Raw genomic sequence first — 17174 nt, 5'->3', positions numbered from 1 at the left:
CCAGGAAGTACACACCCACTGCTTATTCATTGTAGCTTCCTCCCTCTTCCTTTTCTATCTTGCTTTTATTTTCCATGTTAAGAAGCAAGTCAGAAAGCAATGTGAAAATGAATCAAACTGCAGCTAAAGGAAGGCACAATCCAAAGAAGGAAGTGAAATAAATGGAGTGGATGCTTTTCCACAGTGCTTTGGGCTTGCGGCCTTGTGACTTATTTATTCTGTGAAACCCACTGGGACCTGAAGGACTTCATGGGACCAAAATTACTTTTCTCCTGCATTGCTTACGTGGGTCATAAAAATTTGCATTGCTTTATTAGCCAAAAGCCAGGAAAAGTCACACTATGGGGAGGAAAGAATGTTCAATCAAAATGGAAACCTACAGCTCCAGTTTTCCTATGTTGTAGAGACTAATAGCTGACAGCTCTGCTCTCAGAATCAGCTTGCGGGATGAGCGACCCACAGAAACAGAAGCAGAAGGCTCTAGAAATGGAGAGCCTAAGCTCTCCAACACTCAAGGCTCATCCAGCGGGAAACTGGGCACATGCAGGAGGACCTAGGGACTTCTCACAGGCTTTGGGCTCCAAGGTTTGGGGCTAGGCAAAGAGAGTCTGGGAATCTGGGGGTCCAGGGATGGAAGAAGGCAGTCTTCGAGAGAATTTTAGGTTCTAGAGCATTACAATATGAGAAGATGTCAAAACAGGGCCCCCAAACGGTGGCATATTTCTAAGAAATTCAACAATTTAGCCCTCTTCACACTCAAGTACACAAAAGACAGTTGTACTATTCGCTGGCTAAGTCTAAGACACTATCTGAACTCAGAGAACACTCACTGCAGGTGGTCTTCAGGGGACGTGTGTGTGTGTGTGTGTGTGTGTGTGTGTGAACATCTTTCTGTTCTGTCAGTGGATCGCTGTGACTGGGTGGGAAACTCAGATAGTGTGTGTGGCGATTAAATCTGAATTGCTATCCTCCATCCTTCCCCTCACTCCTCTAAAAGCTCGGAGGGACAAAGCCACCACTGGCCACTCCATGGGGTTAACCATGACGATGCCAAGAAGATGGAGAGGTGTCCTGTGAGCCTTGCCCAGGGGCCTGAGGGACCCGCAGGCCTGCGTGAGTTGAGAGCTGGCCCCTGGGCTCCCTGGCTCAGCGAGGCCTCTCTAAACACCAGGGTTTGTTCAGGACATTGTTTCTGACTCACCCTGGTGATAAGACCGAGAAGCCATCACTTTGTATTTAGGGAGGATTGAGAATCTATCACTGGGGGTTGATCTCAGGATTTGCAAGTTCCTTCATAAAGACAATGTAGCTTTGGAAGAACCATCGCGATCCCAAGAGTGCAAGCAACAGAGGCAACAATAAACAGAAATGCAAAAGCCCCTGGGTTAGATGGAGGGACACACTGCTGCACGAATGAAGGCGTTCACTCACCCCACATTCTAAACACCAAGCAAGCCCAACGCTGGTGCCAGAGAAAAATCCATGGGCAAATGTAAACTTGGGACCTGAGACCCGGTCCCTTCCTGAATTAATAAAGCCTGCAGACAGAGAGAGAGAGAGAGAGTGGGGGGGAGGAGAGGGTCTGTGTGTGAGAGAGAGACTTAACTGAAAATCACAAAGCAACATAAATAGCCACAGCTATAAAGAAGGCGACATGGTCTGTCCTGGTTAAACAGGTCATCAGAGTAAGACCTCTGAGAAACAGTGAGCTGGATCAGATCATGAGAAGAGAAGGAGACCCAAGACTGTTTTAGAAACCAAAAGTAGCATGAACAAAAGCCCTGAAGTGCAAGAGAAGATGACATTAAAAAAGGGCACCAGTTGGACCCACGCCTATAAACCTAGCCGTTCAGGAGGCTCAGATCTGAGGATCATGGTTCAAAGCCAGCCTGGGCAGAAAAGTCCCATGTAAGACTGTTATCTCCAATTAACCACTCAGGAACCAGAAGTGGTAGAATAATGACCTTGAGAAAAAAAAAAAAAAGCTCTGGGCGTAGCACCCAGGCTCTGAGTTCAGGCCCTAGGACCAAAAACAAACAAACGAGAAATGGCATGATGAATAAAGCATGATGGGAGAGACTTTGGGTGGTATCTGAAGCACTTGGGACACTGTAGGGTTTGGTAGTGGGAAGGGAGAGACCCAGCCTGGAGGGCAAAAAGGAGGTGCCCTGAGCAAGGCTTCTGAGATTTTTTTTTTTTTCACCGTAAAGCAATGGGAGGTCACCAAAAGGCTTAAGTGGAAGGAAGTGGCTGGGGATGTCCGAATCACTTTGGAGTTGGGGAAAGATTACTCTAGTTATAGACCTAGTTGCTTTTAAGGTAATGCCTGTCCTGTAAATCCAGTAACTGGGGCTGGGAATATGGCCTAGTGGCAAGAGCGCTTGCCTTATATAACTGAAGCCCTGGGTTCGATTCCTCAGCACCACATATATAGAAAATGGCCAAAAGTGGTGCTGTGGCTCACGTGACAGAGTGCTAGCCTTGAGCAAAAAGAAGCCAGGGACAGTGCTCAGGCCTGGAGTCCAAAGCCCAGGACTGGCAAAAAAAAAATAAAATAAAATAAACCCAGTAACTGCAGGGCCAATATTCAGTCACTGGAAGCAGAACATCCAGTAGCCAGGTCTGAGTTTGAATCTTAACTTCCTGCTTCCCTTCTGGCCTGGTTTCGGGCAAGCCAGCTCGGCAGTGTTTTAGTTTCCTCAAACATGCCCTGGGGATAATAACACACCTTGCATCTTTGTAAGGGCTAAGGGAATGATAAATACAATTTTGTTTGGTGCCTACCAAGCTCTCCTTGGGAGTTTTAAAGGTAGAAACCCACTCTGCTGTGACACAGGATACAGAAGGGCTGATGTTGGACTTTGAGCTTTCCTTGGATGTGTGTCTATTTCCTCTAGATCTGCAGCTTGAGAATGGCCTCTTTCTACTTCCTAAAACAACAAAAACACCACCACCCCACAGCCACTCATTCAGCTGTTTGTGGAAGGTATTGCTCCCAGCCTTGGGATGCTGAAACAGACCAAACCATAGACCACATGAACCAGAGAACAAACAGAGGACAAGTGGGCATTGCAACAGCAGAAAGCGGCCACTTACCTGGGGGAGCACATGCGTTAGTGATGAGTAAGAGAGTGCTGGTTTCTTCTGTCTGGCCAGACTGGGGCTGGGCCCACAGCCTTCTGCAGGCATGGTTCCAGCATTTGACATCTCAATGTTCTCATTTCTGGATCAGCTCAGGGCTCAGTCAGAAGAGAACCCCGGGGGCCTTAGGTCAGAGTCTTGTTGAAATATGCAAGAGCTACTCTAAGAGTCTCCCGCTGGCCAGCTATGAGACAATGTGAGCACCAAGGGTGTTTACTACATTAAATATGTCTAAATTCTTGATTTTATAATATTTCAAAATTGCCCATCACCATTGGAATTGATATATAAGCAATTTAGTACCTTAAATATTTGAGAAGGAAGATAACTGAACATGGATCCTACTTTTCTCACATGAACCAAACCAAATAGTAAACAAAGTTTCTCCCCCTCCCCCTCCTCCTCCTTTCTTTTGTACTACTGAGGTCTGAGCTAAAGTCGCTGTACTTACTAGCCCTTGGTTTTTGTCTGGGCAGCGGGCATCAAGATCTTCCCATTTAAACTTTCCTCGTAGATACATGCCACCGTGCTCCACTTGTTATTGGTTAAGATGGAGTCTCACAAACTTTTTACCTAGGCTGGTCTTGAATGGCAATCCTCTTGACCTCAGCGTCCCAAGTAACTAGGATTATGGATACGTGAGCCACTGGGCTGGGTGGTCTTTACCTTTGTAGAGACTTTCCACTGAAAGATGAAGTGGGAATGATAGAACTAGAATATCACTATTTTGTCATTCTTAGTGAATGATTGGATGTGGTCATCAATAGCTGCTAGTATCATAAAAAAATACCATCTTCTCAATATGTATCCAATGGAAAAGCACAATGAGATATACCTCTCCCCAAACCCAACCTGCTACAAGTGAATGAGCTCTGACTACCGATTTGTGAAAAACAGAGGCTAGAGAGATCTATTAGTGACACAGAGGGGGAAACTTCATAGGAAAAAGAGCCCAAATGAATAGTCACAGAGGGCAAGTAAAAGGGAAGAGGGGAGGGGATGAAAGGAAGTGGAAAAGGGAGAGGGAGAGGGAGGAGAGGGGGAGGAGGAGGGGGAAGGGAGAGGAAGAGAGGAGGAAAGGGGGAGGGTGGAGGAAAGGGGGAGGAAGGAAAGGGAGAGGGGAAAGGTAAGAGGGAGGGGGAGAGGGAAGGAGAGAAAGAGGAGGGAGATAGGAAAGAGAAGAGCAGGAAAAGAGTAGAGGAGAGGGAGAGGAAAGGGAGGGAGGGAGGGTGGGAAAGGAGGAGAGAGAGGAAGAGGAGGCAAGGCGAGGAGGAAGAGAGGGGAGAGAAAGAGGGGGAGAGGAGAGGAGGAAAGGAGAGTAAGGAGGGGGAAAGGAAGAGAGAAGTCGAGAAAGGGGAAAGGGAGGAAGATGGGGAGAGGGAAATGTTACTTAATTACCTAGCTGTGATGTTAAGGCATGGATTCACACTGCAAAGCTCTTTAAAAAATATCGACTTCCAATAAAAACCTATTGGCCTCTGAGGGAAACAAGTAAATAAAAATGCTGATTTCATCCATTGTGACTTGTGATTTTTAGGAAATATTCACTATATAGGTGTGCTAATGGTACTGCTGTTCAGTTTTAAAATGGGATAAAATTCTTACTTTAGTGATCTAGAATGAAATGTATGCAGATGGACGGTACGATAACTACAATCTGCTTCGAACATAATAGGCCGCTGGGACAGAGGAACTGGAGTTGATAATTGCAGGTAGACTGTATGCTCACAGTAGTTTTTGTTTTTTTTCCATAGAAGTGGAAAGAAAAGTCCATTGGTCAACCTATCTGAAAAAGGCATTATTACTGAAGTTTAGGTTTTTTAAAGTAGGTAGCCAGTAAAGGGGAGACTTAAGGAGTCCCTCCCCCGGGGGACTGGGAAGGGATCTTACATTTTAAATGAATGGGAAGTCTCAAGGGGCTAAGTCATTTAATCTTTCTGTAGGCGGTCTGAGGCAGGCAGGCTTGGCATCTGGGATTTTGTCTCCTGAAATTTTCCTGCTTGGAGCGGAGTGATTTTGGAGCTGCAGCGCTCTGGGCCTGCCAGGGCTCCCTGGAGAAATGAGGGCCCTGGGGTGGTGTCTCACTTTCTGCTGACAGTCGCTCCTCCACGCGCACTGGGGGAGGTGTGGCTTCTGCAGTGTGACACGTTGGAATCCAGCTTCCCCTGGGGCATCCCTGGGGACATTTGCTGTCCTGGGCGCCCTCCTCCTGATAGCAGAGGCGGAAATACCCATCACGCTGACCTCAAAGACCAGTGAAGATCACGCATGCGTGCACTGGCTCCTAAAGGGAGAGCTCCCCACACGGTGCACACTAAGGTGCAGCTTCAGCCAGGTGCTGGTCGCTCATGCCAGCGACCTGAGGATCACAGTGTTGAAAGCTGGCCGAGGTAGGAAAGTCCATGAGAGTCTGCTCTCCAATTAACCAGCGAAAGCTGGAAGTAGAGCTGTGGTTCAAGTGGTAGAGTGGCGGCTTAAAGCCGAAAAAGCCAAGTGAGAGCATGAAGCCCTGAGTTCAAGTGCCCCCCCCCCCCCAGCCAGCAGTATTTCCATCAGCTAGACCAGGAAGGAAAGATAACATAGCCGTTTAACAGAGAGCAACTGCCAGAAAGGCGAGGAACTGTAATCATAAGCAGGTGACAGCCATGGCCAGTGGGACTAAGAGTTAAGTCACCAGCCATGGACGGTCAGGCCCTCTGGGTACACCAGTGGTTTTCCCTCCCTTTAACCTGCCTTCACGGTTGGCAGTGTCTGTGGAGTACTGGTTGGCATGATGGAGGCCAGGGAGTGGTTGTGGCATCTGCTGGGTAGAGGCCAAGAACGCTGCTCTATAACTTATGGTGTGTGCAGGACATGACAGTGCCCACATCAAAAAATTAACTGGCCTAACATGTCAATAGAGGAGTTGAGAAACCACAATTGGATGGATGGATGGATGGGTAAGATAGATAGATGGACGGATGGATAGATTAAATAGATGGATGGATGGGTGGAGAGATTAGATAGATGGATGGATGGGTAGATGAGATAGATAGATAGATAGATAGATAGATAGATAGATAGATAGATAGATAGATAGATAGATAGGTGGGTAGATAGATAGGTGGATGGATGGATGGATGGGTGGATAGATTAGATAGATGGATGGATGGTAGATGAGATAGATAGATAGATAGATAGATAGATAGATAGATAGATAGATAGATAGATAGATAGATAGATAGGTGGGTGGGTGGATAGATAGATGGATGGATGGGTGGATGGATGGGTAGATAAGATGGATGGATGGATGGATGGGTAAGATAGATAGATGGACGGATGGATAGATTAAATAGATGGATGGATGGGTGGATAGATTAGATAGATGGATGGATGGGTAGATGAGATAGATAGATAGATAGATAGATAGATAGATAGATAGATAGATAGATAGATAGATAAATGGGTGGGTGGATAGATAGGTGGATGATGGATGGATGGATGGATGGGTGGATAGATTAGATAGATGGATGGATGGTAGATGAGATAGATAGATAGATAGATAGATAGATAGATAGATAGATAGATAGATAGATAGATAGATAGGTGGGTGGGTGGATAGATAGATGGATGGATGGGTAGATAAGATGGATGGATGGATGGATGGGTGGGTGGATGGATGGATAGATAGATGGCTGGATGGGTGGATAGATAGATGGCTGGATGGGTGGATAGATCGATCGATCGATCGATCGATAGATAGATGTCTGCAAACAGACAGAGAACACAGGAAGGGCAGGAGTCAGAAAGATCACTGTGCCTGGGGAACAAATCCAAACCCAAATGTGGTCAAGTGAGTGGGGACCTAGTAGAAGAGGTGGGCTGGGCCAGGCTCCGGAGCCCTGGGGGAACTTGAAGCAGGGAAGGGGTAACTCCAGAGCTGCTTTTGGCACCCGCGGGCCTCCCATAAACACCGCGTCCTTCATCACTATTGTCTTCGCTGCACCGCCCCCCCGGCGTGGCCGCAGCGACTCCTCCCGGCCAGCAGAGGGCGCGCGTCGCCGCTCGGGCCCCGGCCGCCCGGGACGGTCCCTCCTCTTGCCGTCCCCGGCCTCCGCGTCTCTCCCCGCCCCCCCCCCCGCCCCGCGGGAGGCGTCGGGAAGGCGGCGGCGGCGGCGGCGGTTGTCCCGCCGGGGCCGGTTGGTGTGACTCGCTCCGCAGCGTCCCGTCGCGTCCCCGCGGTCGCCGAGCCGGGCCGAGCCGCGCCGCGGCAGGGTCGGACCCCGCGCCGGGGGAGGGTGGAGGGGGGGAGCCCCGCGCGCGCGCGCGCGCGCGGACGGAGGGCGGCGGCCGCGGCCAGGGCGGCCCGTGGGACCGCGGGCCCCGGCGCAGCGCCGCCCCCGGCTCCCCGGCCCCGCCGGCCTCTGCCCCCGGCGCCGCGGCCATGGCGGCCAGCGCGAAGCGGAAGCAGGAGGAGAAGCACCTGAAGATGCTGCGGGACATGACGGGGCTCCCGCACAACCGCAAGTGCTTCGACTGCGACCAGCGCGGCCCCACCTACGTGAACATGACGGTCGGCTCCTTCGTCTGCACGTCCTGCTCCGGCAGCCTGTGAGTGCGGGGCGGCGGCGGCGGCGGGGCGGGCGGGCGGGCGGGCGGCCGGGAGCCGGGGCCGGGAGCCGGGCGGGCCGGGCACAGCCGAGGCCGGGCGCCGCCGGGGACGAAGGGCCGTTGGAGGGCGCTCCACGCCGGCGGGGTGGGGCGGGTCCGGGCCGCCCACCCCGGGGGGTCCCCGCGGTCCCGCCGCCCGGGGCCGCCTTCGTGGGGTGGGGCGTGAGCGGGGTGGCTCAGCGCGGAGCCCGAGGGGAGCGCCACCCCATCCCATCCCACCCCACCCCACCGCACCCACCCCCCGGGGTCCCCGCGGAGCCGGCGGCCTCTTCCCGGGGGGGACCCCCCGCTCGGCGGGGCGGCGCGGGGAGGGCCATGCGGGTCCTTTGTGTGTCCCGCCGGGCTTCCCCAACGGGCGGGTGCGGGGAGCGCCGGTTCCGACCTCGGCACCTGCGGAGGCGGGGCGGGGGGGGTGGCCCGCGGGTCTCCCGGAGCACCCCGGGGAACGGGGGCCGCAGCGGCGTGGCGTGGAGACGTCCGGGGGGTGGAGGTGGGGGCGGGTGAGTCCCCCGCGTAAAGTTGCAGAGGGGTTACGTTATCTGCGGGGAGGGCGAGGGGCGGGCGGGGGGGACTTGGGGCTCGTGCGGTGTGGTGGGGGTGGATGGGGGTGGCGGGGAAGTTTTAACCGGAGTCAGGTGTCGGGGCGGCGGCCCCCGGAGGTGCGGCGCGCCCCTGCGCTTCCACGGCGCCCCATTTTATTTTTTTTGGGGGGGGGCGCACACCGTGAAGTCTCCTCCGAGTCGCCCCGCCGTCCTCGTGGCGTGGAATCCTCCGTCACTCACCCGGCAAAGTCGTTAAGTGTCCCCGAGTTATCCCGGCGCGGTTTCACCCACCGAGGCTTCCCCCGAGGTCGAGAAAGGCCGCCGGGCCGGGCCGGGCCGGGCCAAGCTTCCACCTGTTCCCGCGTGCGCCGAGGGGCTCCCGGTCGCAGTTTCCCGTGGGTGTCCCGCTGCTCGTTTCCCGGGGTGGGATCGGGGTGCGCTGGCCAACGCGTGCGGTTCCCGAGGCGCGCGCTCGCGCGCATGGCGGGGAGGGGAGGAGAGGCGGGGGACTGGGAGAAGGTCTCCAGGGTCGCCCGGGCGGGCCGGGTCGGAAGGGGGGGGGGGTCGGGCTGCTCCTGCTTCTCGCGTGTAAGTGAAGGGACAAGCTGGAAGTTGTATTACACCCGGACCCGGACGGGGACGGTGGGCAACTTGGGTTCTCAATTTTGAATGGTTCGCTTTCTCCCTGCACCGGGGTCGTTGAGTGTGTTCAAAATGTAGGCCGAATAAATATATACGTACATGTTGGCCAATATACGCGTAGCCATAAAATCCATTTGTGTAGTGTGCATGTTATACATGCATATATATATATATACACACGCACACACACAGATGCTCACTGTTGGTTCCTAACCTGTCCTCACACGTAATAGCCCCTTGCAGGCAAATATGTAATATGCAGGAAATAAGGAATGTAAAGGAAGTTGCTTTCACATTCAGTCCCAAGTTCTATGCTTTAGAAACATTCTATATAAATGATATCTCAACTGTGATAATTTTCATGGGGGGGGGGCGGGCGTGCCCGCATCCATCTTTGGGCTTTGAACTCAGGGCCTGGGCACTGTCCCTGAGCTTTTTTTTGCTCAAGGCTAGTGGGCTACCAGTTGAACCACAGTTCCACTGCTGGCTTTTTTTTTTTTAAGTGCATAGTTGGAGATAAGAGTCTCACATACTTTCCTGGAAGGAGGGGTGTGGGGGGGCGGGCCCGGCTGCTGGCTGGCTGGCTTCAGGGGGTCCTGATCCTCAGAGCTCCACCTCCTGAGTAGCTAGGATTACAAGCATGAGGCACCAGTGCTGGCAATAATTTTCCCTTTACATAGGATTTGCATTTCAGTGTATGTAAGCATTTCATCTCTCTGTGTTTATTGCTAACTTTTTGTGTCTTGTGCTCCAGCTATCCTAATGGAGCCTGCATACTAAGTATCCACACCCAGGAACCAAGGGTACACGTTCCTTTTTACAGGTGTGGTAGCCACCACAGGTGTGGTAGCTAAAGGATTTATTTATTTTTGGTCCTGTCTGATTTTTTAAAAATTTTATTTCTTTATTGTCCAAGTGATGTACAGAGGGGTTACAGTTGCATAGGTGAGGCAGTGTAAACATTTCTTAGCCAACTTGTTACCTCCTCCCTCATTTTCTCGTCCTCCCCCCTTCCCCATTTCTCTCCCTCCCCCTATGAGTTGTACAGTTGGTTTACACCATATAGTTTTGTAAGTATTGCTGTCGCATTGGTTTTTTATCCTTTGTTTCTCCATTTTGATATGCCCTTCCCTTTCCCTAGAATTTATAAAATTATCACTGAGGAGTTGATGCCTGAGAATTCTACAGTTGAAAGACCAAAGTACTTTTGAGTTAGATGAACCTGATTTTAAATTTTGGTTCTACATAGTAGCTATGTGGTATTGAGAATGCCATTTGAATGTACATTTTCTTTCATATAAAATGGTCAGGGAAAAAAATCCCAGTAGAGTTTGTATATAGATATTTTTCTTTTTGGTTCCATTATTGGAGCTTGAATTCAGGACCTTACCGTTGGCCTCACAAGGGCTCTATCACCACTTGAGCTGGAACTCCATTTCTGGCTAGTTGGAGAGAATAGTCTCATGCTTTGTCTGCTTAGGCTTGCTTTGAACTTCAGTTCTTAGATATCAGCTTCTTAAGTAGCTGGGATTACAGGTATAAGCCACTAGCACCCAGCTAGATCTTATTTGTTTGTTTATGACAATTCTGGGGCTTAAACTCAGGGCTTGTGCTGTCCTTTGTTTTTTCACTCAGGCCCTGTGTTCTACCTCCATTTCCAGCACTTTGGTGATTAATTGGAGGTAAGAGTCTGATGCACTTTGCCGCCCATCTGGCTTCGAACTATTAGCCTCAAATCTCAGCCTCCAAAGTAGCTAGCAGTATCTATAGGCAAGAGCCACTGTTGCCTGGCTTAAATTCCTTTTTAATGTTAAGAGATAATATATGCTAAACATCTCCCCAAAGCTTGAAATGACATTGAAATGAGAGACACCCTAATTTCTGTTGGCTGGGAGGTTTGGGCTGTTAACTGAAACATATATCAGATCTGTAAAAAACATGTCATTGTTGCTAGAAAAATAAATCATAGTGGTCATTGTCGTCTTTCTTATATTGATACATACTTCAATGGTTGTATTCCTAGCACATGGATCGTCACTTAGACAAATGTTTATTGTTTTGCATACCATAAACATCAACTTTGCCACTCATTCATTCTAAATTGAAATTTTACTGTATTTGTCAAAATATCTCACTCCATTCAGTCACATTACAGAATCAAAATAGTGTTGCCCTAATTAAGAATATGAGTCACTACAAGGCATGGTGGTGCAAACCTGTAATCCTAGGAAGGCCAGTGCAGTTGGATTATGAGTTCTAACCCAGCATGAGATAACACAGTAAGATAGTATCTTGAACACCATGATTAAATAAGTTTCTACCCACTGTGACTTTGTGTAAGATCCCGGATGTTCTAAAGAGCTCTGAAAGTATTTGTTTGTAATCTATCTTAAACAGATTTATATACCTTTTTCCTTATTCAATTTTAATGAAAAAAATCAAGATTTCTTCAAATAAAGGCTGACCATTAAGTCAGGGGTCATGGGGGCTCATACCTATAATCCTGCCCACTCAAGCCCTGGAGTTAAAAAGTTCAGAGACACCGTCTCAACAAGGAGTATCTAGGCTTGGTGGCCTAGCTTTGAGAGGAAAAAGTAGGAGAATTGTGGACTAACCTTGCTGAGGCATAAATGAGAGACTTTATTTAAAAAATAAAAGGGAAAGGAGCTAGGCCTATGGCTCCAGTAGTAGAGCACTTACCTGAAAAGGCCCTGAGTTCAAATCCCAGTACCCCCTCCCCCACAAAATTTATCATTAAGCCTCAAAATGCCCAGAGAATAAATTGTTGTCTACCTACGATCTGTAGGATTCCTAGTGTAAATGCACTGTCCACAGAAAGCAGCTGACATTGAGTACAGCAAATGAATGCAGCCGCATTGGAGAATCAAAAAGGTGAAACAAGAATTATGAACAAAAGTAATTAGGGCTTGTGGAGCAGCTCAGTTAGTAGGGCACCTTGCCTTAACAAACACCAGCCCATAAATTCAGTCCTTAGTACCCCAGCCCCCAAAGGAGGGAATGTGAATCTACTTGTTGGATGGACATGGTTGGGACACACCCGTAATCCCAACAAGGTAGGAGGACAGATTCAAGGGCAAGGCACACTTTCTCAGATGCTCTTTTATTTTACTTAAAACCCCACTGAAAAAAAGTTTATTAACCATTCTTTTAATGGGCAATCTTATGTTAAGGTCTGTAATCTCTGCAAAGCAAATGACTGTCTGAAACTAGTTTTTAATTAACTTTTTTTTTGGGGGGGGGGCAGTGCTAGGGATCGGGCCCAGCGCCTGGAGCATGCTAGACAAGTGCTGAGTGTGTTGTACTGTATTCTTAGACCAGGAAGGCAGGTACAATTGTTTGTTAGGATTTTAGTAGTTGGAATGCTCATTTATATTTTAAGTTCTACAATCAAAATATGAAAGATGGTTAAAAACCAGTAAGTCAGGATGTGCCCTTTCTGCCTTAATAACACTGTAACTACACCTAAATCTAAAATCCATTTCCAACTTGCACAATTTGAAATTCATTTATATACTCTTGAGCATCATTCAAACATAAGCCAATCAAATATTCACAATAAGATGCTGACTTAATTTATTTAAACAGAAGTATTGCTAAATGAATGATAAAAGGTGTGTGACTGTCCTAAAATTTAGAATTCCTGGTAGTAGATACATACTATTTACTGTAGATCAGGGTTTTCTAGGTAAATGAAGCAATAGTAGCCATCATACCTTATTTCCCTATTTGTACTTCTGTCACCTAGTCCTCTTGTCAATAAACTATTTCATTTATACCATGTCATCTACGTAGCAAATGCATAATCATTATTATATAACAAGTCATTTTATTCTTCCTAAATTACTTTTCAGCATTATTATTTTCAAAGATAAAAATCCTTGAGTATCATTGCCTTTCAGTGTTGGACAGCAGATATTTTATGGTTGCCCTTCTAGTGTCTACTTCCTTCCTTCTCAGAATCTGAAATTCCTGGGCTGGGGATGTGGCCTAGCTGGGAGGTGCTTGCCTAGCTGGGAGGTGCTTGCCTAGCGGGCTCGCCTCAGCACCACATAGACAGAAAAACCAGAAGCGGTGCTATGGTTCAAGTAGTAGAGCTCTGGCTCAGAGCACAGTCCCTGAGTTCAAGCCCCAGGACTGGGAAAAAAAAATCTGAAACTGAGAGCTCTACTGGGGATCCTTGTCCCCCAGCATGCAATATGTGTCTGATAGGGGCACTGGCTCAAGATAGCCATATAACTTACTCAACTAGACTGAAGTTCAGAACTTTTGAAAATGGTGGACTAGTAACAAACAGTATATGGTTCTAGGAGCAGAGGGTACCTGTCTTTGGATGAGAGAAATAAAGTCTTCGTTTAAACCAAAAAAATTCCATTTTACTGTGTGTGCGCATCGTGCATAGTACTGAGGATTGATTAAACTTTGCCTCATGCTTTTGAAGCAGATTCTATCATATAGCCCAGGCTAGCCTGGACGGCCATCTTTCTACTGAGTCCTCCTGAGTATCTGGTGGAAGGTCTCACTAACTTTTTTTGCCTTGGCTGTCTTTGAACCACAATTCTCCCCATCTCTACCTCACAAGTAGCTGAGATTATTATAGCCACAAACTACCAAGATTGGCCTTAACTTACTTTAAAGCAGTTTGGACAGTGAGCTACTTGAGATTTTAGTCTTTTATGCATTCCATCCATAGTTAAACAACAGCTTCTTCCAGTGACTGGATTTAGTTAGATCTCACAACTACTTCATTTAGTTTACATAGAAACAGTTATTGTTTTACACAGTATCCAATATTAAACCATATCCTCACCTATCATACCAAAGATTGGTATAATACATAACAGTTGAACCCATAGTGTGTGTTTAGTTTTGAGATGGAGTCTCAGGAACTTTGCTAGGCTGGCCTTGATCTGGCGATGTGCATTCCGCCAGCTTTTGTCTTCAGAATTACTGTAATGGGTCAGTCACCATGTCTGGCTAGAAATTCAAACAGCTTGTACTGAGTGTAAAACTCAGTTGAAAGGTACAAGGGAGACTGGTTGTTATATATACATATGCATTAGCAGTAGGATTTTCAGAGAAAAGGAGAAACATGGATTCATTCATCAGACAGCCTTTACAAACAGTGCTGCTCTGTACTGGGAAAAACTTCACCCTTCAGGGTGTAGTAACAACAGCTTTTATTCAGTCTCCCCCCCCTTTTTTTTAAGCAGAGGTAGTTGTGAACCAACCCTGAAATAAAGTACAGCTTAACTAGATTGCATTTATATGTCAAATGTTTAAGTACTAGCAGTGAACTGGATTATATATGAAAAGAATTAAAACATTGTATAAAGGAATTTGCTGATCTCTGAGTCACAGTTTGAAAACTATTCCTGCTTTAGAAACAAATCTCTTAGACTGATAGGTTTTTCTATTCAACATATATGACATTCACACCTGTGAATTTTTTTTTTTTTTGATCCAGTACTGGAGTTTGAACACAGGACCTCACAGTTGCTCAACTTGTTTTATCAGCTGGCATTTCACTTAAGCTGTGCCTTGAGCCATCTTTTGCTAGTTATTTTAGAGATGAAATCTTTTAGACTTTTCCACCCAGTCTAGCTTCTAACTTCAGTCCCTTAGATCTCAGCCTCTTGAATAGCTAGGACTTACAGGTACCTGGTGACATGTGTTAGGAACTTATAGATGTCTTCTGGATTTGTTTCATCACTCCTTCAATTTTTTCCCAGTCATTAATGGATTTTCCATTTGAAGTAGAGAAATTATTACCTAGGGAACACCCTTCATGTACTTAAGAAAGCATATCATTTATAACTGAATAATTTTGTTAGTAACCAGTTGTTCATGATACCTTTTAGAACCTGTACATGAGAACTATGAGGCACCTGATTGAACATGCTTAAAATGAAATTCATTAACTGTACACTAAGGATAGAAAGCTTATTTTTATTTTTTATTTTTTTATTTATTTTGGCAGTCCTGGGGCTTGGACTCAGGGCCTGAGCACTGTCGCTGGCTTCTTTTTGCTCAAGGCTAGCACTCTGCCACTTGAGCCACAGCGCCACTTCTGGCCGTTTTCTATATATGTGGTGCCGGGGAATCGAACCCTGGGCTTCATGTATAGGAGGCAAGCACTCTAGCCACTAGGCCATATCCCCAGCCCTAGAAAGCTTATTTGAATCGTGTGAAGTAATGGGAATGATAATTTAAAAATTCAGAACATAATTTGTTCAGTGAGAAGGGCATTAATTAACAACAAGTGAGGTTATTAATGTTTTTGGTTAATACCATAAAGAGAGGTCATAATTATACCTTGGTTTTATTATGGTTGTTCGTTTGAAAATGTGCATTAGCAGAATGAAGCATTCTCCAAAGAATGTGATCTGGGTGGCAAATAGATTTGGAACTGTATGAGAGGAACTTTTTCAGGAAGCACTACTTAGGGAGATTGGGGGTAGGTAGGTAGCACTGTGCATAGATCACACGTAATGTTTGGATAATTCATGGCCTGTGGTTGAAAGAGGAAACATAGTATGTGTATTTGGTACAACTCTAGGAAGAGTGAGATTAGAGAGAACTATAGGTTTAGAAACATTTTCCTATGATTGCCAGATTCTAAAAATCCTTGTCCTTTTTCCATTTTATGTTAAATTGTGTATTCTTTTTGGTGGGGAAAATTAATAGAACTTGTGAATGTGGCAAAGTGAAAATGTTTGATTTTTTGTTTTAAACTTAGATGGTGGGGCTGGGAATATGGCTTAGTGGCAAGAGTGCTTGCCTCTTATACATGAAGCTCTGGGTTCGATTCCCCAGCACCATGTATATAGAAAATGGCCAGAACTGGCGCTGTGGCTCATGTAGTAGAGTGCTAGCCTTGAACAAAAAGAAGCCAGGGACAGTGCTCAGGCCCTGAGTCCAAGGCCCAGGACTGGCAAAACACACACACACACACACACACACACACACACACTCTCTCTCTCTCTCGCTCTCTCTCTCTCTCTTACTTAAATGGTTCTAATACGGAACTGTTGTGTGCCAAAGATGTCCCCAAAGGATTACTAGAGTGTAATGAGGGAATGGCTTTTGAAGTTTAAAAGATTTAAGTTTTAATTTAAAAGATCTCAAGTACTATAGGAATGATTTTTTTTGGTAGTTATGGAAATCATTCTATTGGAATGTGTCTGGGCAAATTTTTTTTAATTTCAGTTAAATGTTAAATTAAAAGTATTAAGAGCACATCACTTGAAGAACCAAATGCTCTGATGAACATCAGTTCCCTGTTGTCTTCCCCAGTTTCTGATTAGTGTAGAAAGTGACTTTCAAACTCTTGGCTGATCTAACCTTAAATATTTTCTATATTTCTAATAGAATAGTGCTCAAAAAATTTTTTAACATGGGATCTTTTTATTCATCATTCTTCTCACCTTCTCTTTACCTTTTCAGCCTTTCCTGGAGTTCCTAATAGTTTAGTTCTTTTCATTTGCTTTCCTTTCTAGGCATGTATCAATATATTTTGAGATAAATTATCTCTGAGGTATAAGATTTCTCTTAGTATGGTTGGACATACCAGTTACATTTTTTAAGTATTTTAATGCTGGTGTGTATCTTGTACAAGTGATCATTTTTTTAAAGTTAGGTTTCCCTCCCTCTTCCCAATATCTGGTTTAGGAATTATTAGTTCTAAGCTTAAGAGGTAATATAGGGTGTCAGGGGGCCTTTGCATCTGTTGATCTTAGAAGATCTTCCTTTCTAGCATGATACCTAACAACGGGTAAGGTTAACTACAGAATATTTCATATAACTAGTCTGGATTAAGTTTTCCTTCAGACTGTTTGGGGAGGGTAGGCTCATAGCTGTTGAGGACCTGGTAGTCTATTGATTTTTGACTGTAATTATGTCCCCCACCTGATGCAGTTCTGTGTGTGTGAGATACCTTTCTCTGTCTATCTAGTCCATCTATCTATCTCTCTGTCTATCAGTCGTCTATCTATGATCTCCATGATTCTATCCCACGCTGGCCCTCCATCTTCCTGCCTCAGCCTCCCAAGTGCTAGGATTACAAGCACCATCATTTCCCCTTTCCTTCTCTTCCCTTCCCTCCTCTGTTTGTTATATTTTTCTCTATTTTCTCCACTTCTCCCCCCCCCTCCCCTCTAGAGCTTCCGGTCCGGCTGTCCT

General features: G+C 46.7%; 1 protein-coding gene and 1 long non-coding RNA gene across 9 annotated transcripts in view; one reads left to right on the top strand and one right to left on the bottom strand.

Annotated features, from left to right (window-relative positions):
• Positions 1-1219: 1219 nt before the first annotated feature.
• On the bottom strand, positions 1220-1505 carry LOC125350236. Its single transcript, XR_007210705.1, has 2 exons — positions 1358-1505; positions 1220-1309 (listed from the first exon to the last, which is right to left on the bottom strand). It is a non-coding gene; the product is annotated as an uncharacterized LOC125350236 (long non-coding RNA).
• A 5962-nt stretch (positions 1506-7467) lies between these two features.
• Agfg1 (ArfGAP with FG repeats 1) overlaps positions 7468-17174 on the top strand; it is a 50013-nt gene continuing 40306 nt past the window's right edge. For 3 of the 8 annotated variants that reach the window (XM_048344616.1, XM_048344615.1, XM_048344613.1), the window contains exon 1: positions 7468-7731. In XM_048344616.1, the coding sequence (XP_048200573.1) occupies positions 7565-7731 (167 nt within the window). In that variant the 5' untranslated portion in view covers positions 7468-7564. The remainder of the gene's footprint in view (positions 7732-17174) is intronic. The other 5 variants (XM_048344617.1, XM_048344611.1, XM_048344610.1 and 2 more) reach the window with 3 other exon arrangements.

This window comes from Perognathus longimembris, chromosome 4, assembly GCF_023159225.1.
Source record: "Perognathus longimembris pacificus isolate PPM17 chromosome 4, ASM2315922v1, whole genome shotgun sequence".
Taxonomy (NCBI): Eukaryota; Metazoa; Chordata; class Mammalia; order Rodentia; family Heteromyidae; genus Perognathus; species Perognathus longimembris.
The sequence above is the reverse complement of the archived record's forward strand: the minus strand, read 5'-3'. Positions and strand labels throughout refer to the sequence as shown.